This window comes from Poeciliopsis prolifica, unplaced genomic scaffold (genome assembly GCF_027474105.1).
Source record: "Poeciliopsis prolifica strain line A6 unplaced genomic scaffold, Auburn_PproV2 SCAFFOLD145, whole genome shotgun sequence".
Taxonomy (NCBI): domain Eukaryota; kingdom Metazoa; phylum Chordata; class Actinopteri; order Cyprinodontiformes; family Poeciliidae; genus Poeciliopsis; species Poeciliopsis prolifica.
Window position 1 is genome coordinate 174,143 of NW_026562520.1, and position 24,616 is coordinate 198,758.

Here is a 24,616-nt window from a genome sequence, read left to right on the forward strand (position 1 = left end):
ATTTAGCTTTCTGCTAAATGTGTACTTTGATGCTATATATTTGTGGGGGAAAATATTAACTTGCAAACTAAATATTTACTTTTCAGTTAAATAGTTATCATGCAAGCAAAATGGTTAATTTAGAGCCTAATATTTAGTATTTAGCTTGCTGGCTGAATATTTACTTTGAAGAAAAGTATTGAGCTTGTGTGAGCTAAATATTTACTGTAACATAGTTTTCTATTTAGCTTCAAATATTGTGAATCTAAATATTATCTGGACAAAAAATGAACAGAGTAAATATGAACCATATATCATATAAATCAGTGAGATCCGCCTTCATTAAATCACCTTTCAGCATCACTTTGTGTTTCCTAAAGAGACGGATAAACGGACGCCTGCAGCGCAGCCTGATCCGGCACCATCTGTCAGATCGGATCCGGCTCTGCCAAGCGGCTCCTTCTCATCCAAGAGTCTCATCCTCTTTTCCTCTCATTTCAGCCCAACTCCCTCCTTCCTCCTGCTGAACAAAACCTCTTCCTGAGTCATTTCAATCTGAACTGAAAGCTTTTGCACCATCAGACGGACACAAAGATCCTCACACTGAACTGGACAGGGGATTTTATTAGAGCAACATGAGTCTGGGGCACAAACACTGAAAAGCCTTGGTCCTTCTCGATGCAACAGATTTTCATGTCGCCATGGTTATGGCTAGTAAAGGGAGCTTTTTGATATTCTGTCCTTTCTTAGTCTTCCTTCTGGGCTTGTTTGTCGTCACTGCGGCTGTGAGACGAGCTCCTCTCTTCGCTTGGTGCTGATGAAGAAGCGCAGTTTCCTAGGCAACAGCCGGACCTCTACGGGCATCGCCTCGTACTCCTCGTTGTCGATGTTATAGAAGCCGGCGGCGCCCTGCAGGAAGCGAGGCGCGCGGTTACCCACGGATTTCACAGAGCAGATCAACTAACACATCTGGTGAGGCTCCTCACCTCCGGCAGGGTCAGCCTGCAAACACTGGCCTCCAGCTTGGTCGAGTTTTCAGTGAAAAGTGTCGGATCCTTCACTTTTTTATTCCTAAGAGAAACAATGGAAAGTAATAAATGTGGAAGTTCATTTAATCTGCTTTCCATGAGGAAAGACACCGACCCGACAGAGATGAACTCGCCCACGGTTCTGTTTCCTGGTTCAGCGCAGATCATCAGAGCGTCATTTATGCGCTACAGATACACACAAAAATATGATTTTATGATATTTATAAGAGCAGAAAAGGTTGGAAATATTAAAGTAGCTTCCTTCTGACCCGCTCTGCTGGGTTTTTATTGAGGGTCTGGATGTAGAGCTCTGGTGTAGACAGCTGCTGCTCCTCCCACGTCTCAGGCTCTTCTGGTTTCAGAGGCTCTGAGGAATAAACCAAAGCTTACTGTTAACACTAAACCCGAAAGGTAAGCCAGGGGTTTTCAAACAGCAGCTCCTGCCGCCACCGGGGGGCGCTGTAGTGGGCCTCAGGAAGTTGGTGGAGAAGGTGAGAAAATGCTTAAATTTGTCATCATAATTTTCATTTTTTTATCAATTATTTTAAATAAAATACAAGTTAAAATATTTGATGATATGTTATTTCTGATGCTCATTTTCTGATTGGCTGCCAGTCATGAAGCTGCTTTGCTCCTCCAGCTAACAGGAAAAGTTTCTGACTAGAAAAAAACAAAACTCAAAAAACCAGAAGAACTGTGGGATTAAAATAGAATTTGATGTGATTAATATGAGATATTATATACTTGTTTTCTAAGGGGATCGCAATGGAAGACATTTATTATCTGATTATAAAAGTTTCCACCACAAAACTCATTTATACAAAATGAATGCTATAATTATCTAAGAGTGAATAAAACTACTCTAAAAGTTGATGTTTATTGACATATTTTGAGACATTATCTGTGGGTTTGGAAATGTTCTTGAAGACGTGCCTTCAGCCGGAGGGCTCCAGTAGTTTTTCAGTCTGCGGATGATGCGGTGCAGCAGATTAGGCCTGGGTGGCCTCTGAGGGTCCAGATCAGGGGGTCGAGGTCTGGGAGCCAAGAGGGACACCGAGACGTCGTGGACCAGAGGCCACTCCTACAAAACATGAACACAACTAAACATGGCGGTGGCAGCATCATGCAGCTCAGCTGATGGGAAAATGGGTGGAGCCAAATACAAAACAATCACCTTCCAGCAGGAAAATCACCTAAACACGAAGCCAGAGGCGCTATGGGTTTGTTTAGATCAAAGCTGTTAAAGTTGTAGAATGGCCTAGTCAAAGTCCCAACTTAAATCCAATTTAAAATCTGTGGTAAGAGTTGAAAATGATGAGCTTCTTTGTGTTTGGGAGCCATGAAATCCCAGTAAAATCCATTAAAGGGACCTATTGTGCTAAATTCACTTTCTGGACATTTTTATTTTTCCATTTGGGTCTCAACAGCGTCTGAAAACTAAGTGGTTAAACATCCAGTCAGGGTTTTTTTTGGCAATAAATGAATGTTTTTTGTTGAGACGAAACCAACTGTATCGCTGTACCGTTACCTAGCAACCCAAGCTGAACTCCAGCACATTTAGTCAACCGGTTTTATCACTGGATGCTGTTTTGTTATTGACTTATTATTCAGAAGCCACTTGCTGCATTCTTGTTGGTTGTGCAGGAGGCTCCACTTCTGCTTTTCAAACATGTTACATCATATTTGCAGTCATTTTCTTGTGTAAATGTTGAGTCGGGGGGCGTGGCCAGCCACAGCTAATTTAAAGAGACAGACGCCTTAAAACAGCTCATTATGAAAGGATCTAAAAAAAGACTAAGATCTTATCATCTAAAAATGATTCTGTGCAAAAAATTGTTTTATAGTCCGGAGAAGCATAATAGGTCACCTTTAAGGTTTGCGGCTGTAAAATGAAAACATGGGAAAAAGTTCCAGGGATTTGAATACATATTAAATCCCTAAATGAAATAAAAACACAAGCCAGTGAGTAATGGCTAGTTTCCTTCAGCAGTGGTGGAGGCTCACCCTCAGCGTGTGGAACCAATGAGCCGCGTTCGTCTTCAGGGGTCCGAGGTACCAGTATCTACCCGGAGAGAAAAGCCGTTAGGAAACCTTATAACCCAGACTCAGAATCTTTTAGTTTAATTAAATGTCTGCATCTTTTTACTTGCTGATCTTTGCGGCGACGTCTCTGAAGGCGCCCCAACGCAAACCAATCAGAGCAAACACCGGCTGTTCCTTCTCTCCCTGCAAACAAACATTAACAAATTTCAATCTACAACAAGAATTATCACTGTAACGTAAAAGAAAAAAGACATCTTTAATAAAGATTCAACTGGTTGTTTTACAATGGAGTGTTAGGGCAAGGCTAAGAAAATGTTTTAATAAGAATAAATTCTTACAGCATAAGATAATTGTTGAATTATGACTTTATTGTTGTAATTCTACTTAATTCTCATATTTTGACGATTCTCCTATTATTACAACTTTATTCTTGCATTATTCCGACTTTATTCTGGTATTATGACTATATTTTCATAGTCCATTTATTTCTTAGAATGACCCGAATACTCCGTTGAAGTTTTTGTCCCAGAATAAATTCTGATAAAGTGATGGAAGATGTTAAACTGAAAAGTTCCTCACTTTGATTTGAAGCACGTCCACAGGGACCGTCTCTCCTTGCAGGATGGACAGCGTGGCGGCCGTGATGTCCCTGAACATTTCACAAGAAGCAGGAAGTTGGAAAAAATGTAGGAAAAACGAAATAACTCCACAAGGATGGACAGAAATCAAAGTTTATTTTTTTCTTAACATGCAACTTCTCCACTGAAATGAAAGGTTTTCAACATTCCTCAGAATGAGATTGTAGTGCTGCATGGCTGCTGATAAGTATGTAAGGAGCTAAGCATAAATTTGTAACATGAAGACAACAAGCTCACCTCTGCAGTGCAGCAGGATCGTGGTGCCACTTACTTGACTTTGTTGTCACTGAGGAAATGAAGAGACGGACTGAGGGAATTATGGGAACCCAGAGGAATGAATCCTATCGGCGTGCTACTGAAGACCTCCTGGAGTCAGGAATCATTTCAGATTTCTACTTGGTGAGAACAGATTTATTACTCTTATTATTTTATTAAACCCACTTGGTCCGGCCTCCGCAGTAAACCTGTGATGACCTCCTGCAAGGTGCCGTCACCTCCAGCCACAATCAACATGTCTGTCTGCTCCATCAGCTCCATCAGCTTCTTAGCCTGACCTTCATAGTCTGTCTGTGTTTGTAACCAGAGTTAAGCATCTGGTGACACCAACATGTAAAGGCTGCTAATAAAAGCTGAGAATGATACCTTCACTACTGTGATTTCCACGCCAGCCAGGTGTAAAATAGGAGCTGCATTCTTTTCAAATAAGTTGTTGGCTTTCCTGAAGAAATTAAATTAGGGATGTTTTAAATACATATTTGATAAATGCAATAAAAATTGCGCAGGAAATGTGACATTTTTACCCGTTGGAAGCTGCAGGATTCAGAATCACAGTTGCTTTCTTCAGTCTCTCCTGAGGTGCGACCTGCTGGCGTCCAAACTCCTGACGGAGCAGCGACAGTTAAAGGTTCATGCGGCTGGTTTTGGTTGAGAATGTCAAAATATCATTCTGAAGAAAACTCACTCTGGCCAGTTGGCAGGCCTCTCTGCGCACCACGCTGTCACTAGTAACACACAAGTTACACCTTTACGCATCTAATTGAACTCCAGCAGAACAAATGAACGGAGTGAAACCCACCAGTGTTTACCATACAGCCAGAACCCTCCGTAGGACACGACACACGCAGCGACCGTGGATTTCTTCCAGTGGTTCCTCAGAGTCCGAAACACTTTAACGACCCGAGCCATGCTGGTTCAAGCCGTATCAATGAGGTGGTACTTGGGATTACTTAAAGGCATGATTGACTGTTTTAACTCAGCGGTCACAGATTCATCGCTGCATGGACATGATGGTGTAACGCCAAAAGAGAACGGACCGAAACCAAGCGGAACTAATGTCACTAAATCTTGTTTCTTGATTTCTACATTCGAACACACGCTTCGTTATTAATAAAATACATTTTTCAATAAGTAATTATTGAAACATAATCGCGTAAAATAGTATGCCAATTTGAACAATATCCCGCTGTTTAAATCCTATAAACTACATTTCCCTTCAGAGAAAGCCTCTGGGAGAGCTTTCAAAGTATCAAGACCCCGCCTGAAACTTTTAGATATTAACACGGACACTTCTGAGATCATACAGTAACTGAATAAATATTTAAATAAATATTTTCTATCATCTGTCGCAAGTGTTTTTATTCAAATCATTAGGAGAAAGCATCGGATATTTTCATGTTATATTTCGGACCGGCACAAACAGAAAACCTGCTTTCCGAACAGTTCGTACCGCATCATGGCGGTGCCGATGGCGGTAAATTCAGGTAATGATGTTTATTTCAATAAATTATTTAGTTATGTCTGTTTCTCTAAGACTACATTTCTATGTCACACAGTCAGGCTCATAAATCCGAGGTTCAGCTCACTGTTTGTTTGTCTGAACATGATCCGCCTGGAGTTCTGACTGCTAGCATAGCCTAGCTAATGCTATTGAAAGCTAAATAGCCGTGTCTTGGAGGATAGACACCAAATCTGTTGCTTTTACAAAAAATAAATTTTGTAGAAAATCGCTGTCTTTTTAAATTAAATGTTTTTTCTCAGCAGTGTGGTTATTGCGTTTGCCTACTTGGGAGTAAAGCTAAACTAATTTATAATATTGTGCTTTACAGTGATTCTGAAATTCACATGTTTTGCTAATCTTTAGCAAATTAGGATTAATTTTTCAATAGAACCGAAATCATGCATGTAGATCGAACATAAAGCTACTTATTTCATTTTCAAATACGAAATTCTGGGGTATTTTATGGCTGTCAGTTTACATTACAACCTGTACAAACTTGCAATCTAAAGCCAAAATATTGTTTATAAAAACGAGAATTGTTTTTCCGTTTTTTAATGATGCAATAAAACGTTTGCTTTTTGTCTTTGAGAAATTGCAATACTTTCTCAAAAACTATTAATATTCTTATCCAATATTTGCTGATTTGCTGCCTCTGTGAACGTAGCCATAGAAGATGAACAAAAACAGTGTTTGGCATCATTAAGTGAATCACCACGCGTAACTCAGTGATGAACCTTTGTGCTCACTCAGGGGCCAGTCTGTGGGGGCCACTTAAAGAGCTGTGGGAGACGGTAGATGGAGCCATACTCAGAAGACAGTCAGAGACCGTCCACCTTCTGGACCTGCAGTTGAAGAAACACAAACCTCACTTTCTCTCCCTTTTTAAGAATCCGGTGAGGAAATGTCCAAGTGCAGCAGCTTTAATTAACTTAATCAGTTTCTGACCCAACAGAAAGTGATCAAATGTTTGTGTGTTTTTTTTTAGCCAAAAAGTGCAGAACAGAGAGAAAAAGTGCGTAAAGCCAGCACAGAAGGCATCGCCATCCAGGGTCAGCAGGGCTCCCGGCTCCTTCCAGAGCAGCTTCTGACCGAGGCCTTCATCCTCAGCGATCTGTTTGACATCGGAGAGTTGGCTGCATTGGAGCTTCTCTTGGCCGGGGTAATGTGAAAGTTGTGTGACGACGTTGACTTTATTATTGAACATCACTGAAGCATCCCTCCATCTTCACCAGGTGAGCAACAGCAGCCTCATTTTCCAGGCCTGACACGAGGCCTGGTGGCCGTTCTGCTCTACTGGGACGGGAAGCTGTGCGTCGCCAACTCTCTGCGTACGCTCATCCAGTCACGACATGGCAAGACGTTCACCCTGAATTTGAGGTGAGTGCTGATTGTGATGTTTAGTGCTTTACTTTAGGGCTGAAACAATTAATCAAATTATTCTGATGCATTGATTCTACAAATAATTGTCAACTAATTTAGTAATCAGTTAACTTGTTAACTGGAGTCTGTGTAATGCTAAATCATTCCTTTTTTAATTAAGTAAATGAACATAGTATTCCCTAAAATGCATTAGCAGCATTCCTTTAGTGAGTAAAGGATGAATCTGCAGCTATAAAAATACAATCATCAGCATGTGAAAAGGTCAGGCGTTGTGTCCTTCTGATCTGCTGATTATTGTAATTTATTGTTGGATAGAAAAAGTAGCTTAATAGATTTTTTTTACAGAATGTGAATGAAGTGAAGCTAAAATTGTCACTAAAGGAGTTTTGGCTAAATTACATCTCTACTAATGACTTATGTATGCTCCAGTTAACAATTAATTGATCACTAAATTAATTGTTAATTATTTTTATCTACTGATTGTGATGAACCGTTTCAGCCCAAACTAAAGGAAGGCTAAGTTACTGCATTTTAGACAATAAAATGTTTATTTTTATTTAATAAAGAAATTGTTTTTCATTTGCATCGTTTACGGTATTATTTGATTGTTTCAATAATCGATTCAATCATCTTTTACCTGACGTGCTCGCCGTCGTGTCACAGTGAAGAGCTGGTTGCCTTGACGACCCGTTTCACAGACGAGCTGATGAGTCAGGGACTGACCAAACGCATCCTGACTTTGGTGTCAGATATAAGTGTGACGGGAGTTTGAGCGGCTGCAGAAAGAGCGCGGCCTGGGGAATGAAAAGCACAGGAAGGAGGTGGGAACAAACATCCTGGATCAACCAGCAGCAGCAACTATTATCCAGCTTTTTCTTCCAGATTTGATCTGAAAGTTTCATTTGTGCTTCAGGTTTCTGACCTCATCAAAGAGTGCCGCCAGGCACTGGCAGACAGCTTGTTTTCGTGGACCTGTCAGTCGCCGCTGACCAGAGACGACACCTTGGCTCTGATTGGTCACCTGGAGACGGTGTCGGCTCAGGCCGACGGCTCATTGGACAGCGTAAGCCTGGCTCTGGTCATGGCTCTGCTCTACTGTTTGGATGTCAGCTTCATAGAACAAGGAACAGAAGACAGAGAAGGTGATGCGTGCGTGGCTTGAATGCGACCTGCTGTGGCGATGCCAGCCTGACCGTGTGACGGTTTGTCCCTCAGATCTGCTCCAGGCTCTGCCGCTGCTGACGGAGAGGCAGTACGTCTTGGCGGTGCACAGCCGCCTAATGGACGGCCAGCCGTGGAAACTCCCAGGGCTGCAGGCCGTGTGCCGGCTGGCCTGGGCTCTGGCTCTCAGGGTGCTCTCCCAGCTGCCGCAGGGGTCAGGTGAGGCTGCCGCTGGGTTCAAGGGTCAGGTCAAACAGTCAAAGGGGTCAGGGATCAGTTGAGGCTTTAAGATCTGGGTTCAAAATGGCCGCTGGTTCCTAGAAAGACGTGGAGGTTAAGAGGTTTCAGGTCCGGTTCATAGACATGTTGCAGCGTGACGTCACACACACACGATCTTATTTCTCGTGTCTATAGACCTTATTATACGTCCATCTGACTTTTCTTCTCTCGACTTGTGAATTTTTCTGTCCTTAATTTTCGGACAACTAGAAACATTTGCTACAAATTCTTGCAGAACTTTTTGCAGTTCTGTTTAAAAATGAGCTATAAACATGAATTGTCTGCAGATTATTGCTTTTAACCAGAACGCTCTCCACTCTCTGTGTCTGACTGCTTGCTGGATGCTGGTTGTATTTCCGCGAGGCTCCAGATTGACCTGTTGTGTGTGTGTGTGTACTTTCAGCCCTTGTTGAATTCACCGAAGCGGACGAGGCGCTGGCCGACCAGGCTCTGCTGGGAGACGTCTTCCTCTTCATGAAGGAGGGGATTCTGGGATGCAACGCTTTTGACCAGGAAGAGTTTTACATCCGTCGCCTCCATTCGCTCATCACAGACTTCCTTGCTCTCATGCCGATGAAGGTCAGATGTTCTTCAGACAGTTGTAATTCAGTTCATCCACTAAATAACTAATTTTATTTTATTTATTTATGCCTTTTTGTGCGTCTGCAGGTGAAGCAGCTTCGTAACCGCGCTGATGAAGACGCCCGTCTGGTCCACATGTCTCTGCAGATGGACAGCGAACTTCCATCATCCCTGCGGAAAGATTGGATCACCTCATGGTTCTGGTGAGTCGTTGCAGCTTCGCCTGATGACAAAAATTTTGCTGGACAATAAATTATCCATGACATAATTACAATAAACGACTATTGTTTTGACATCATTTTATAATGATGTCATAATGATAATGGCAAAATAATATAGGAACACATTCTGAAAGATCAACAAACTTTAAATTCTAATGAACATTTAACACCGGAACTAGAAGACATTTTAAACATCCAAAATAGACAAATGCAACAATAAATAAAATGAATTATGAACTCTCTGTAAACAAAATGTCATTTAAATAAAGGGATAGTTGAGATCAAAGCACCAGAATGAAGACTTTTATCTACGGTGCATCGATTTATCAGCCATCTGATTTCCTTAATTTTGGGAGATCGATGATCGGCCGATATTTACATGTGAAGCCGATCTTATCGCTCTCACCAAAAGGTCTAAAAATCAACCACTGTCTTCTGATTTCTTGCTATATTTAACAACATTGAAAAAATTGGTTTCAGCCAAAATTGGAATCAGCAAGTCAGAGTTTCAAAGATCGTCGATCGGCCAGAAAACTGCAATGACTTTTGTCATCCAGTTTTTGGTAGGAAGAGAAAAAAAAGTAAAACAATAAATCACACAAATGGAAATTATTGAGCTCATTTCAACTTATCACGCCATTAATTCATTCATTGCTTATTTCAACTGGCCTCTTTGCCACAAATATATTCATGCAGCTCTCAGTCAGCCTCTCTGAATCCTGTCTGATGTGTTGTGTGTGTGTCAGATCGGGGAGTTTTACACCAAAGACCCGTTTGGACTGGAGCTGGGTCTGGAGTTCTGGTGTCCCACCGAGTCTCTGCAGCACGCCTCGCTGCAGGGCTCGTACCTCGGCATGGCGCTGCAGCGGCCGCCTCATAAAACAGGTCAGGGTTTGTTCAGACACTGAGGTGCTGCTCAGCAAACAGTCCTGCTCACGTTGCTCTGTGGTGCAGGTGGTCCTGTCAAAGTTGTGCGTCAGATGGGAGACCTTCTGCCCTCCACCCTCTACATTTCCTACCTGAGCATGCTGAAAGGCCTTGCCAACGGCCCGCAGTGTGCTCACTACTGCTTCAGTCTTCTGAAGACCAACGGGGCGACACACAGTAAGAAAACACATTTACAACAATTCTTACTCTTTAATAATAACAACAAATCTGCTTTTCAAAATGGAAATCTGTAAAATTAGACTTTGAAGTTCATGATGGTGTTTAGTTTCCTTCTGCTCTTCTCTGAAGAGTCTAGAAAAGCATGTAAGTTGCTTTTTTTTTTGGCTTTTTGAATTATTTTCCCAGAAAGAGAAAATAAAGAGTGTCTGATTTTGTTTTCTCTGCCAGGTGAAAACATCCAGGGAGCTTCAGGCAGTCCGGTGTCCTGGGAGCATTTCTTCCACTCCCTCATGCTGTACCATGAGAACCTGAGACGGGACCTTCCCAATCCGGACTCGGCCCCACTACCGCCACCCGCCGCTGCGGGGAATCACCCAGCGAGAGCTGGAAGGACTCACCGCCTTCCTGCAGCTTCTCACCACCATCATTTCCTGGGTACGACGCCACAAGCAGCCCTAAAGATGCTCCTGTCCCTTTAACTGTGAAGCAGAAGGGTTCTTCTTCCTTCATCCTGGTAGTGATGATTATTTTCCTCTGCAGAGTGAGAACGCTCGGCTGGCGTTGTGCGAACACCCACAGTGGACTCCGGTGGTGGTGATGCTGGGATTGCTGCAGTGCAGCGTTCCTCCGGTTCTGAAGGCAGAGCTCCTCCAGTCGCTGGCGGCTTTCGGGAAGTCGCCAGAGATCGCCGCGTCTCTCTGGCAGTCACTGGAGTACACACAGGTAGGACAGGAAACACACAGGTAGGACAGGAAAACACAGGTAGGACAGGAAACACACAGGTAGGACAGGAAACACACAGGTAGGACAGGAAACACACAGGTAGGACAGGAAACACACAGGAAACACACAGGTAGGACAGGAAACACACAGGTAGGACAGGAAACACACAGGTAGGACAGGAAACACAGGAAACACACAGGAAACACACAGGAAACACACAGGTAGGACAGGAGGAAACACAAGTAGGACAGGAGGAAACACAGGTAGGACAGGAGGAAACACAAGTAGGACAGGAGGAAACACAGGTAGGACAGGAGATGGTGCGTCTCTGCTGACGGCTCGTTTTTACTCTGACACTGAGGAAAGGTCCAGAAGCCTTCAGGTGTTTCCAGACCAGAACCAGAGCCCAGTTGTGTTTTATTTCATCTGCAGCTGTTCTGGTTCTGGACCCAGAGGTTCTTTAGATGCTCCTCCATGGTTTCTTGGTATTTTATATATTTTTATGATCACAATGATTGATTTTGTAAGTAAAGTCTTTATTGTCATTTGTACATAGTGTAGACATCACAATGAAATGGGGGCAGAGTTTTCTCCTCTTTCTTTTTCACTTAACTGCTTGAACTTATGATTTTTTGTATATTGAACACAGACTATAACTAGATATTAAGTAAAGCTCAGGCAGCAGCTCCTTTCATGACTCTCTTGTGTTTTCCAGATCCTTCAGACTGTCCGAGCGCCGGGCCAGAGGCAAGCAGCCGGGATTGAGGTTAGTCTTTGTGGGTTTTCACCCTGTCATCAGATCTGGATTCGCCTGATTTCTGATTGTGTTTGGCTCTCAGGTGGAGCTGAATGAGATCGAGTCGAGCTGTGAGGAGTATCCTCTGACCCGGGCCTTCTGCCACCTCATCAGCACCCTGGTGGAGAGCAGCGTACCTGGTAATTTGGGGCGGGGCTTCGCGTTCCGGCTTCCAGCCCTACCTGAACTTCCTGCGTGACTCCGTGTTCCTCCCGTTCCCGACCCGAGCGTATCGCCGTCCAGCCGAGAAGGTAAACTCACGCAGAGCGTTGGACGGAGCTCCAGACTGGTGCTTGAAATCCTTGAATTTCACTTGGGTGTTTTCAAGGTTTGGAAGGTGCTTGATAATTCTGACTCTAGTTTTGTAATAAAATCTAATATTTGATAAAAGCCTAAAACTGGAAAACATTATTTACAGTTCATATTTTTCCTCACCTAATAAAAATAAATGTTTTCTCACAATCTGAAGTGAAATTATACTAAACTTCTCTTGGTTTAGTGAGAATCACCAAAATTATTTATTTTTTCTAAACGCCAGAAAACATTTTTAGAGAAGTTTTTCAAGGTTTGTTTACGTCCTTAGAAACCTTCAGCTTTGTCTAAAATTAAGGCCTCAAATGGTTTTAAATGGGTTAAAAACAGTAAGTTGGCCTCAAATACATAAATCACAAGTCTTAAATTTTTTCTTGCCAGGACAATTTAATTGTGTATTTTATAATTTTTTTGTCACTCCTGCATTCGAGGCCACACTAGCTGGTTGCTAAACATACCTGTGCTAGCTTTATTATGTACAATTACAATGTACAATTTTATTGAATTTGGGTTTCTTTTTCTTTTTTTTTGTTGAATTGGTGTTTTGAAAAAGGTTTGTGTGTGTGTGTGTGAGAGAGAAGCATCTCAAAACAACATTTTGCTATTTTGCTAATAAATTAAATGAAAGAATTCAAGGATTTTTACTGTCACACCAGCTCATAGTTGCATGTTTATGGTATAAAACCTGATGAGTGAAGAGTATAAATGGGTGTATTTGAAAAAAACAAAACAGTTAAAGTATAATGAAGCTGTATTAACAGTGGTTCATTTGTTCTTATCTCCAAAGTGTGATAAGTTGGAAACTTACCTTGAAAATGTTTGATAGGTTCTTCCATTTGACCCGTGTTTCTTCTTCTGTCAGTGGGAGGTCGCTGACGGCGTCCTGGAGGTTTTCCACAAGCTGCTGCGCGACTACGAGCCGCAGCCTTCAGACTTTGTGCAGGAGACGGTGGAGCTGCAGGGGGAACAGGTCCTCGCTCACAAGCCGCCCGGCCACAGCATCATGTTCCACCTGCTCAACGACTCGCCCATGCTGGCGCTCTGCCTCAGCCTGCTGGAGGAGGGCGTCCGCCAGCTGGACACCTACGCTTCCTTCCCTGGTGAGGAAATGCTCTCTGTCTACCAAAGGTTTTTCTTTTTTAAGAGAACATATTTAGTAAAATTCACATTTTGCACGTTTTTACTTCCATATGGGTTTTTTAACAGTTTCTAAAATCCCACAGAAAAAAATGTTTTCCATTACGTGGTTCTTTAAAACTGACAAACAAATTTCAATAGCATATAAATATCCTTCACTCCTCCCTCCCCCCCAAAAGGTCACATAACATTTTCAGCTGTAAAGTTTTGTTTCACTGGACTGGGGGTAAATTTGTCTCGTTAGAACTTTTAAAAGGCCACATAAGAGCGTATGGTGAGCTAGATTTTGCCCCCAGGCCTTAAGTTTGACACCTGTGCCTTGCAGGTAAGAAGCATCTGGAGTCCGCTGTGCTGCACTGCCTGTGCCTGCTGGACCTGGCGCTGCAGAAGGAGGTGATGTTCATGGACCTGCTGCGGGAGAGCCAGTCGTCTCTGCTCGTCTCCCCCCTGGAGCAGCTCTTCCAGGGGGTCAGTCCGCAGACCAGGCGAGCCGACCACATCGTAAACATCGCCAGGTACGCACCCGGATGTCAGCCCAGTCACTTTACCTTGTCGCAGGTTCAGATTATTGACTTTATGATTGGTTTTTGTTGCAGGTATCTTTATCACAGCAGCTCAAACCCAGAAGCTGCTTTCCAGAGCGCCAGGATTCTGCGACGCATCGCCAACTACCCCAACATCCAGATACGGCTGGTGGGAGACTTCACACATGACCAGGTCTGCACAGCTCTCGCACGCTACAGCTGCTTAGCACCTAGCATATGTAATCTTCCCAGGATGCATTTAAGTGAAAACAACATGGCGGCATCCGTGTGACAGTATTTTATTTGAAGATAATACAGCCTGCAGTATTTTCACTGTAAATTTTCTCAAACAAAGCCTGATGTTTGGACTAATGATGGATCCTTATAATTTTTTCTCTCTAACTGTGAAGCTTTTCCTCTAGTTTGAGGCAGAAATCTTTGTAAAGAATTTCATGTTTCATCTGTTTCTCTTTGTGGTTCAGGCGGTGAGCGACAAGTTGATGGCTGGATTTGTGGAGTGTTTGGACAACGAAGAGGCAGAAGAAGGAACAGAAGGAGAAGATGGTGATTCATTTCTGTTTCCTAATATTTAACAGCGAGATCTGTCATCATAACTAATTTTGCTGGATGATGAATTTTCCATGAAGTCATTGCTGTAAACAACGACAATGTTGCTTTGAGACCATTTTCAGGTAATATTGTAACGATGTAATAATCCAAGAACACATTGTGAAATATCAATAATCTTTAAATTCTAATGAACACTTACTGGAACTGGAAGACTTTTTAAATTCCCAAATTAAATGTGCAGAAACAACAGATAAAATGAATTATGAAATATGTAAATTAAATTGTTTCTTTATAAAAGCATCAAACTGAAAACTTTCATCATCAAATTTTTGGTAAATAGAGAAACATTAAACATGCAAACAGAAATGATTGAGTTTGTTGTAATTTATCACGTGATTAATTGATTTATTGGTCTAAAAACAGCCATAAGTCCATTTTAAGTTCTGTGAGAGATAAACTTGAGGCAGTCAAACTGACCAATCAGAGTTGTTGGTCTTTAGATGTCGATCGACCAAAGAAAGTGGCGAGAATCCGACACGAAACCCAGATCCACATCCTGAACCTGCTCATCACCTCCTTGGAGCTGAAGGCGCCCAACCTGGCGCTTTACCTTCTGGGTTATGAAGTCAAGAAGCCGGTGGCTTCCACCAACCTGCAGGATCCAGGTGAGTGTAGCGGGCCGAGCTCACCTGCTGATGGTTGTGACCAGGTGATGTGAGCGTCGTCTGAACCGCTGCAGGTGTGCTGGGTGTCCGCGTAGCTGCCTGCACGCCATCCTGAGTCTGCTGCAGCGAGGCACAGAGAAACGGTCTGGACCCGTCCTCACCCAGCAGGCGCCTCACCTGGCGGAGCTCTGCTACCAGGTAACCTTGGTCACTGGAATGTTGTTGGATTGAAATGCTTTTTCTGAGTTACACAGTTTCTGTGGTGTTTCAGGTGATCTACCAGCTGTGTGCCTGTCCCGACACATCTGGACCCACCATGCGCTACCTGAGGACCAGCCAGGACTTCCTGTTCTCCCACCTGCAGCACCTCCCCTTCGTCCTGACAGGTGAGTTCAGAATACCTGCTCAGACGATCGCAACTGTTACAGCAGTGAAGCACGAAGCTCATTCAGATGACTGACCGAAACCATCCCATAATAACCATGCGAGTGAATGTTGGTGTTATTTTGCTGATTGTGATGCAGAGAACCAGATTGCGGCGCTGTCCCAGATGTCATGGCTCATGAAGACGGCCGCCATCGAGCTGAGGGTGACCTCACTGAATCGACAGCGCTCGCACACGCAGCGCCTCGTCAGCCTCCTGCTGGACGACCAGCCGCACCCGCAGCACGCAGGTACGCCCTGGGCCCAGTCTGCCGGGCATTAAAGCACAGCTGCTGCTTTTCTTCTTGAGTCATTAAAGGAAGTTTTATTCAAAATGATGATTAAAAATATCAGTTTTCAAATGTTTGCAGTGCTGTGCTGCATAGTCAACCTCAGAGCTGTGTTTTTTCCCCAGCTGATGGAGAGTCTGGCATGGAAGAAGACAGCAGATCAGTCAGCGGTTTCCTCCACTTTGAGACGGTCTCTAAAGGTTTGTGCCTCATTTTTCTCATTCAGTCTCAAGAGTGGAGCCGATGTGGCTTAACCATAAAACCTCTGGTGTTTTTCATACCAGATAAACGACGGCGTTTTACGGCCATCGGAGATACAAAGGGAGAGAATTTATACCAAAATTTTCTAGAAAAATCTTCAAAATTGGAGTTTTAAAAATCAAAAATGTTCAACTTTTGGTGCTCAGAGAATTTCCAGATTTTTCTAGAAAATTTCTCTGACGTCACTGAACTATGAAAACTCAAGGAGGCGTTGCTGGAAAAGAAATCCTGATTTTCAAAAAATCTTCAAAAACCAAAAAATGTATTAAGTTATAAAATCAATTTGACCCTATTTCCAGTCATGTGTAGAAGTGTGAACCTCGGCGAATGCTGACTCCTCCTCATGTCAGAGTGTGCTGCTGTTTTCCTCCATCAGTGCGCAGGAAGCTGCTCAGCGTTCTGGACGCCATCGACTTCAGTCAGGACTTACCGGAGCTGCTGCAGCTGGACTTCTTTGAGCGCGCTCAGATCGAACAGGTGATCTCCAACTGTGAGCATGTGAACGAACAGGGCCACACCGTCTGCAACGTCAAGGTCAGTTTGAAGATGGAGGACGACGGCTTGTGATTCACCTGCTTCTCCGTCTGGATTTCTCCCAGTTTCATTCTGGTTTCCCGCTTTGTTCCCAGTTGCTGCACAGAGTGCTGGTGGCCGAGGTGAACGCCCTGCAGGGCATGGCCGCCATCGGACAGAGACCGCTGCTCATGGAAGTAAGTACAACCCCCATACATCCATCTGGTTGAACATCAGAATCATTTTTCTGACTCCGTCCTTCGTGTCCGCGTTGTTTTTCCTTCAGGAGGTGAACTCCATCCTGCAGCAGGTGGTGGAGCGAAACCGCGTCCGCCGCAGCCTGAGCGCCAAGCGGCACGCGCTGCAGTCCTGGAGGAGCCTGGTGGAGACGCTGCTGACCGCCTGCCCAGCTGACCTGATTCCTGCTGACGACCGGCAGCTCATCATCAGAGACCTGCTGCTCGACCTCTTCGATAAGGTCGCTGACCCGCTTTTGCTTGAAAGTCATTTAGGTGTTGTCAAGGTTTTGATTTTGAAGTCCTTGAAAGTGCTGCAGAGTTTGTAATTAAGTGAATTACAAAACTCATGTTTAAAAGCCTAAATTTACAGCTGGAACCAGAAATTTACATACAGCTCAGAAAAGACGGAAACATTTTTTCTCTGAAGTTAAATCAGATTAAACTTATTTTATTTTGTATATTTGAAATGTTTTCCAGCTCCAATGCTAAATGTTTATTGGTCTTTGAGAGGGAAAACTTGCATTATTATTCCATTAACATCATGATTTTAAAATGGTCTCAAAACAACAATATTATCGTTTATCACAATCATTTCTGGGACATTTTATTGTCCAGTAGCGTTAGTGATGGTGACCGGCCGACTGCTGCTTCCTGTTGCCCAGGTTTTATCGGAGGACGCAGCAGGAGAGTTGATGCCCATCGTCGCCGGCGCCGTCTTCACGCTGACCGCCCAGCTCAGCCAATCGGTGCTCTCGGAGCAGCAGCAGGGCGTAGGATCAGAAGCATCTTCTGGCTTCGCCTCCATCGCCAACTCCGCCCTCCACCTCATCCTCCGCAAGCTGGACTTCATCCTCTGCACCGGTTGGTCGTCGATTCCTCCTTGTTTTCTATCGGACAGGAAGTCTGTGATTAAGACGCCATTTATTCCGTTCTGAAGGAGGCGGATACCAGCGGCTGCGTGCGCACCTGTATGGCTCTCTGCTGTATTACCTGCAAATGGCCCAGAAACCAGAGGAACCAGACACTTTGCAGACCGGTACCACTCCAGCTGAAGTTATTGGTGATCTTTGAAGGGAAAGGAAAGTTGATCAGAACTTGTCTTTGTTTCTGCAGCTGGAAAAGCCATGTGGGAGCGACTCACGGCTCCCGAAGACGGATTCTCCAAACTGCAGAGGAGAACCTCGCCATCATCGAAAGCTACGGCAAAACGCTGATGGAGGTCGTCTGTAGGGACGCCTGCGACGGCCACGAAATAAGCAGAGTGAGAGAACTCGCTTCTGAACTTGAGTCATTTACCTCAGTGTGCTGGTTTTCCACTAAAAGTAGATGATTCAAGGTTGTTTCCTCCTGATAGTCCGGCAGTCTGGGTTCTATTAGAACCAAAGTGAAAAAAGTGGATCTGTACATCCCACTTTAGTTCCATCTCCAGCTGCCCTGAATAGATCGACCTGCCACTGATTTCTGGTTCTGTTCTCTTTGCTTCGGGTCAGATGCTGGCTCTAGCCGTTCTGGACCGCATCCTGTCCATCGATCGTCAGAATCAGTGGCTGCTCTACGTGTGTAACAGCGGCTACCTGCGCTCTCTGGTGGAGAGTCTGCGGCAGGACGACGCCGCCCTGCAGAGCCTGCTGGCGCCGCAGCCGCCCCTCCTCAAGCCGCTCTACATCTACGAAAGCAAGATGGTGAGCGGCGTGGTTCAGACGCTCCAGATGTGTGCAGGTGAAGCTAACGGACTCTGTGGCTGCAGGCTCTGCTGACTCGTGTGGCGAAAAGCGGGCAGGGAGCCGTGGAGCTGCTGCGCTGCGGCCTGGTGGCGCAGCTGATCGAGTGCCAGGTGTTCGACATGGTTCCCGACTCCGACTCCCACAGGTACCGAGCGCAACGTGCATTGTTTCAATGTAATGAATATTTATTATTCCTCATGACTTAAACATTAAATCAACTATTGGGGGATTGTTTTTGTTCTATTTGTGTTTTGTTCAGGTGCAGAGATTTCATTACATTTTATTATATTTAAATTAAGTTTGCTTGAAAATGTTATGAGCCCTGATGTCAGCTCAGCGATGATCCTTGTCTGGTGTGTCGCTGTGTTTCTTGCCATGGTAACTCAGGATGATGAGGGATCCGTCGGGCTTCATCCCGAGTCCGATAGACCGCTACAGGCAGATTCTCCTACCAACTTTGAAGCTTCTTCAGGTCATACTCACGTCTACATCCATGAACCACCAGCAGGGGGCGGCGCAGGTAGACACAACTCTTTATAAGACGTTAAATGTCGAGGAATAATTTTATGGCTGCAACCATCGATTCTGTCCTTGATCTGATAAAAAAACTTTACAGATTAAAGATTTTTTATTTAACCACTTAAGCTTGTTTGATGCAATATTAGAAAAAGATGCAAATAACAAATAATTGAATTCTTTTTTATTAAGAACATAAACATTTTATCACCTGACATGCAATACACAGCATTCCTTCAGTGAACCTGAACCAGGCGACGTAAAACTAAAACTTATTCACAGACCATCTCAAATGCAACAGTTAGATATTTTTTGGACAGTTGCATTTAAATGACATTTTTTGGTCTCTATATTCCAGTTGGCAATTAATTGATTATTACATTAGTTGTCCTCACTTTCAATAATTGATACATTGCGATTGATCCGATCTGTTGTTTGAGCCGCAAATAATATAATGTAAAAGATGCAGCTCTGTATTATAGAAATTCCTGTGTGTGTGTGTGTCTGTGTGTGTGTGTGTGTCTGTGTGGGTGTTCGTGTGTGTGTGTGTGTGTGTCTGTGTGGGTGTTCGTGTGTGTGTGTGCGTGTGTGTGTGTGGGCGTGCGTGTGTGTGTGTGTGTGTGGGGGTGTGTGTGTGTGCGTGTGCGTGCGTGTGTGCGTGCGTGCGTGTGTGTGCGTGCGTGTGGGTGTGTGTGTGTGCGTGCGTGTGGGTGTGTGTGGGTGCGTGTGGGTGTGTGTGTGTGTGCGTGTGGGTGTGCGTGCGTGTGTGCGTGTGTGTGTGCGTGCGTGCGTGTGTGTGCGTGTGTGTGTATGTGTGTGTGTGTGCGTGCGTGTGTGTGCGTGCGTGTGGGTGTGTGTGTGTGTGCGTGTGGGTGTGCGTGCGTGTGTGTGTGTGTGCGTGCGTGTGTGCGTGTGTGTGTGCGTGTGTGTGTGTGTGTGTGCGTGTGTGTGTATGTGTGTGTGTGTGTGCGTGCGTGTGTGTGTGCGTGCGTGCGTGTGTGCGTGTGTGTGCCTGCGTGCGTGTGTGTGTGTGCGTGTGTGTGCCTGCGTGCGTGTGTGTGTGCGTGTGTGTGTGTGTGCGTGTGTGTGCCTGTGTGCGTGCGTGTGTGTGCGTGCGTGCGTGTGTGTGTGCGTGTGTGTGCCTGCGTGCGTGCGTGTGTGTGCCTGCGTGCGTGTGTGTGTGCGTGTGTGTGTGTGCGTGCGTGCGTGTGTGTGTGTGTGTGGTGCGTGGGTGCGTGTGTGTGCGTGCGTGCGTGTGTGTGTGCGTGTGTGTGTGTGTGCGTGCGTGTGGGTGTGTGCGTGTGTGTGTGCGTGTGTGTGTGTAGGTCCTCCAGTGGCTGATCGTCCATGCAGACACGGTTCAGTCTTTGCTGCGCTGTCAGGATCTGAGTATGGGGGCTTTGAAGGAACTCTCTCTGCTCACGGCCATCATCAGTAAAACGGCTCTGCCAGGTAGAAAAACCTCAACATGAGCAGAAAAGACCTTTTGGATCTTTTCATTAACTACATTGTTCTCATTTCATTATGTTTTGCAGTTTATTCCCTTTGATTCAGCGTCTAAATGATGTTTCTGTTCTGCTAGGCGTCCTGGAGATGGGAGGAGACATCAACAGCGCCGCTCTGATGGAGTTCCAGGGTCACATCACCAGATTTCAGGTGAATCACGTCGATCATGAAGGTTCCTGGGGTTCGACCTCCTTCATACAGACATTAAATTATGTCCAGGTCTGGATGAATCTGGTAAAAATGTTTGATTTGAAACTAACTAGATATAAAAATGTCAAACGAAGCAGATACATTTTAAAAAGTTTCTAATCTGCTTGGAAGCATTTATGTTTCCACTCAAGACATTTTAAAATCTAACAGAATCTGAGAACATGAAGCCAGTTTCATTACAAAAATCTGCTGAAAATCAGAATCAACTTTGCAACAATTTTTAATGTTGTCCTTAAATTCCATGCTGCAGTTTGTGCATCTTTAAAATCTTTTAAAGTCATGTTATAAAATGTAAGTGAAATGTGGCCTGTCACTGAATTTATTGTTGTTTTGAGATTATGTTCACATAATTTATTGACTCTGGCATCAAATACAATCTAAAACTGAGATGCAATTTAAAAAGCCCAAATAAAAACAACAAGTAAAACTCAAATAAAGCCACACATTATAGGAACCATAAATAAAATGGAAAAGAGCCTCAAACCTAGAAATACCACAGAGTGGCTAAAGTTCCCAGGAAACAGTCACTGCTGCTGTTAGCACAAAGCTAACAGCAGCATGTTGTGCAACAAGATGGCGCTTCATGAGGTCGGCTCCAGTGAAATTTCATTGATAAAAGTCTTGAGTTGTGAAACCCGTATAAAACCTGCGTGGCAGTAACAGGGCTCTGGTTTCTCAGCGGCTGTGCCTGTCCCTGCTGGGTCGCCTCGCAGGAAGCGAACGGGAGCGGCTGCTGAAGCAGGCGGACATTTCTTCACCCGGAGACTCGGCAGAACGACGGGAGGAAATGGAGGCGGCCATGATGCAGGTCCGACCACCCGAAGCAGAGTCCGCCTCCTGTCCGGTCTGAGGCCATTCGCTGCTGATGCACGTCTGCTCTGTCCTGCAGGTGTGCGCTAACATCATGGAGTACTGCCAGACGCTGCTGCAGAGCTCCTCCCAGGCCCAGTTCAGCATCTGTCTGTTCAGTCCGTCAGGCAGCGAGCCAGCCGGCAGAGACGGAGCGCGCTCAGGTCGGCCACATCGCTCCGTCCAGTGTTTTACTGCGTGAAATGTGTCCTGGAATCACTTCATTTTGCTTAAAGAGGCTCTTCGTCTTGATTTGTTTTGTTTTTTTACAGATCTGTCGTCCTCCGTGCCGTCCATTGCTCACTCGCGCGTCCCCAGTCTGGGTCTGGTTCTGTACCTGCTGAAGAACAGCACTGCAGATTTCTTCCAGTTCCTCCAGAGCCACAGGCAGAGCCTGGGGAAGCTGCAGAGCCTGGAGCAGCTTCCTCCAGAGGAGCTGAAGGAGGTCAGCAGCCAACCAGCTTACAGGCTTAAATCAGAACAAACCACATCTGATATGTTCTCTGCCAGAACCTCTTACTGATGATATTCAGTTATTTAATTCCAGAGGGAAAATTTAACTCATAATTCTCTAATTATTCTTTTAACTAAAGGTTATAAATTCAGATATCAGCCATTAATAGACAGTACTTTGATAACAGAAAACAGAAAATCTGTCTGATTTGAGCATTGATGTAAAAAACCACAGTCACAGGAGCTGGTGAAATGAAAGTCATTTATGGGTAAAATTCAATTTAATGTTTATAAATTGGAAAAAAATCTGTTGTTTTTGTGTAAAAAATCTATTTGTGTTGCTACTTAATAGATCTTTGCAATATTTTTTCATTTCCAAAATTTACCTGGGAAAAAAACAAACAAGCAGATCAGATCAGACACACATTGGAGAATTTAAATGGCTCAACTTATTTTTTTATTAATACATTTTTAACCCACTATATCTCGGAGTTTATCTGGATATCAATTAAGTAATTTTTGCAATAACCTTAGTTATGAGTTGGTGTGATTAAAAAATGCAGGGATCGGTAGATCAAAATTTAGTCTTATTTGTCCTGGAAATGTTTCAGAACATTTAAGATGCTACAAAATAATGTTTGTAGGCTTTCAAAGTCCTATTTTTCAGAAACGCTTGTGTCAGTTGACTGTGTTTGCGGTGTGTGTAGCTGTGCCAGGGCCTGGTGTCGGGTCCGGGCGGCGTGGAGAAGATCTCGTCGGTCCAGAGGAGTCTCCTCGCCAGGCGGTGGCTGGTCCAGTTCATCAACAACAGAGCCAAACTGCTGGCCTTGTGCTCCTGTATCCTTCTGGCTGCAGCAGTTCTGTTCACACAGCAACATTTAGCTCCGCCCACATGGCCAGGAAGGAGCAAGCGCTGTGAAAATAGTTCCCTAAAAGATCAGTTTTATCATTTGTGAGCTGGTTGCAGGTGATGTCAGAGAAACAGAACTGGTCATAATCTTTTGGGGTAGAAATGCCTTAACTCACTTCTTCTTCAGATGTTATTGAAACCTGTTTGTTTGTGTTGTGGCGCCATCTGGAGTACTACCTGCTGCACTGCACTCCCAGCGACCCGAAAGACTCCCTGCTGCCTGGAAGCAGTTTGTTCAGAACCCGGCTGGCGGACGGTGAGACGGCAACACGATCGTTGTTCTGATGTTTGGTTTTAGATTCTGGTTGTCGGTTTTGAAATGTTCTAGAGGTTTTAACTCCATAGGAAGCAGGTTTTTGGTTTTTTGGTTGTGTATTAAACTGTCTGATTTAATAGACGCTTTAAAAAAGTCTTGTTGCTCCGTACAGAACGCTCAGATTTCTCCGTACACTCAGATTTCTGCGTCTCGTCTGTTTCAGATTCGCTCGGCGCGCTGCAGGCTGGCGGCGGCCGTGGAATCGGACGGTCCAGAGTCAGCCAGCAAGATCTGGATCTGGTAGGAAACATTTAGAGCTTTCATATTACTATCTATTATTTTACTATTGTTGTAATGCTGTTTTATTTATTTTTTTTATGTATTTGAAATTTTTCTTGCTGTCTGCAAAGCAAATTTCCCCTTGAGGACAATAAAGTTGACCTAATCTAAGATGGGGAAGGTGATATAATGAAATATTGTATGATGACAATAAGAATTATTTATTGCATCATTTTTAGGTCTTTGTTTAGGTGACTGTTTGTCACAGCATTTTATAACCCCACAAACACAAGAACAACTTTTTAAAAAAACTAAACGTTAAAGCATTTTACAAACGCAAAAGTTTAAGTGATTTGTATTTATTGCTGAACAAACTGGAGAAAATACTAAAACTACCATTTCAGAACATAACTACAGTTTTTGAATATCATTTATTGTGACAACAAAGTATAAATATTCTTATAAATGTATCGTAAACAACAAATGATATGATGTTCATGACTCCGTTTTTTTCGTGCTGCAGCTGAAAGGTGACATGGCTGCAGGCTTCGGCGAGGCTCTGCAGAGGAAGCTGCTGGAGGTCGAAGGTCAATACAGCCAGGTCCACTCCCGCTACACCTTCATCCAGGCGCTGGTCCGCAGGATCCGCGGTTTGCTGCGGCATCCCAAGAGCTGAGCGCTGCGGCATCGCAAGAGCTGAGCGCTGCGGCATCGCAAGAGCTGAGCGCTGCGGCATCGCAAAAGACTGAACGATGCTTCTGATGCAGCGTCGCTTTGTGACGATTCTAATAATGTCGACGATTGTTTGAAAGATGCACCTATATTTCTACTGACTATGAAATTTGATATTCTTCTGGTTTGTCAATGTTTTTCTTTTCTGAAAATAAATCTTTTCTAAATGTGTAAGATGTTAGTTTTATTACTTAAAACTAGAACATGAAAAGAAAAATAAATTTTTACAGAGACTAAGATCTTCTGAAAAATTAAATCACAGAATTGATGTCGATCAACTCGACGACATGAGGCAAAAAGTTTGTTGGTCCTGCTTTGACTTTGAAGATATTAAAGTTTAAAGGTTAAAAGGTCAACTAGTACTTGTTCCCACCACTTTTACAAAATCAAAATTACCTTTAAAATTTTATTCATATCGTCAAATGTAGTCGAGTTGATCGTCACCAAATCTGATTTGAAGAAGGTGGTGGAAGGCTGGTTGACCTCTCATGACCCCTGGAAACCATATCTTTAAAATGATAGCAGCACAAACG

The 24,616-nt window shown here is 44.1% G+C and overlaps 2 protein-coding genes across 2 annotated transcripts; one reads left to right on the top strand and one right to left on the bottom strand.

Moving 5' to 3' along the window:
* Positions 1-583: 583 nt before the first annotated feature.
* LOC129355768 (acylglycerol kinase, mitochondrial-like) lies at positions 584-4,979 on the bottom strand. The gene is made up of 14 exons (XM_055025384.1): positions 4,764-4,979; positions 4,650-4,689; positions 4,489-4,568; positions 4,331-4,406; positions 4,130-4,255; positions 3,960-4,054; positions 3,630-3,699; positions 3,154-3,233; positions 3,012-3,069; positions 1,941-2,088; positions 1,277-1,374; positions 1,123-1,193; positions 966-1,050; positions 584-888 (listed from the first exon to the last, which is right to left on the bottom strand). The coding sequence occupies exons 1-14, from the start codon at positions 4,871-4,873 to the stop codon at positions 754-756; spliced, it is 1,272 nt and encodes a 423-aa protein (XP_054881359.1). The 5' UTR covers positions 4,874-4,979; the 3' UTR covers positions 584-753.
* Positions 4,980-5,390: 411 nt separating this feature from the next.
* On the top strand, positions 5,391-24,257 carry LOC129355765 (nuclear pore complex protein Nup205-like). The gene is given in 47 exon segments (XM_055025381.1): positions 5,391-5,448; positions 6,216-6,358; positions 6,451-6,640; positions 6,698-6,842; positions 7,509-7,604; positions 7,606-7,666; positions 7,759-7,987; positions 8,061-8,225; positions 8,689-8,864; positions 8,955-9,048; positions 9,051-9,070; positions 9,835-9,973; positions 10,016-10,192; positions 10,424-10,536; positions 10,538-10,630; positions 10,736-10,918; positions 11,634-11,684; positions 11,758-11,876; positions 11,878-11,965; positions 12,889-13,126; positions 13,489-13,678; positions 13,760-13,880; positions 14,170-14,251; positions 14,758-14,926; positions 14,997-15,120; positions 15,194-15,308; positions 15,447-15,596; positions 15,761-15,835; positions 16,273-16,430; positions 16,526-16,606; positions 16,696-16,887; positions 17,311-17,509; positions 17,586-17,684; positions 17,762-17,818; positions 17,821-17,909; positions 18,139-18,330; positions 18,396-18,517; positions 18,760-18,892; positions 20,214-20,340; positions 20,471-20,544; positions 21,284-21,412; positions 21,494-21,617; positions 21,726-21,898; positions 22,614-22,743; positions 22,944-23,072; positions 23,296-23,372; positions 23,875-24,257. Coding segments are annotated over 47 exon segments (6,012 nt in total). The 5' UTR covers positions 5,391-5,420; the 3' UTR covers positions 24,028-24,257.
* Positions 24,258-24,616: the final 359 nt, after the last annotated feature.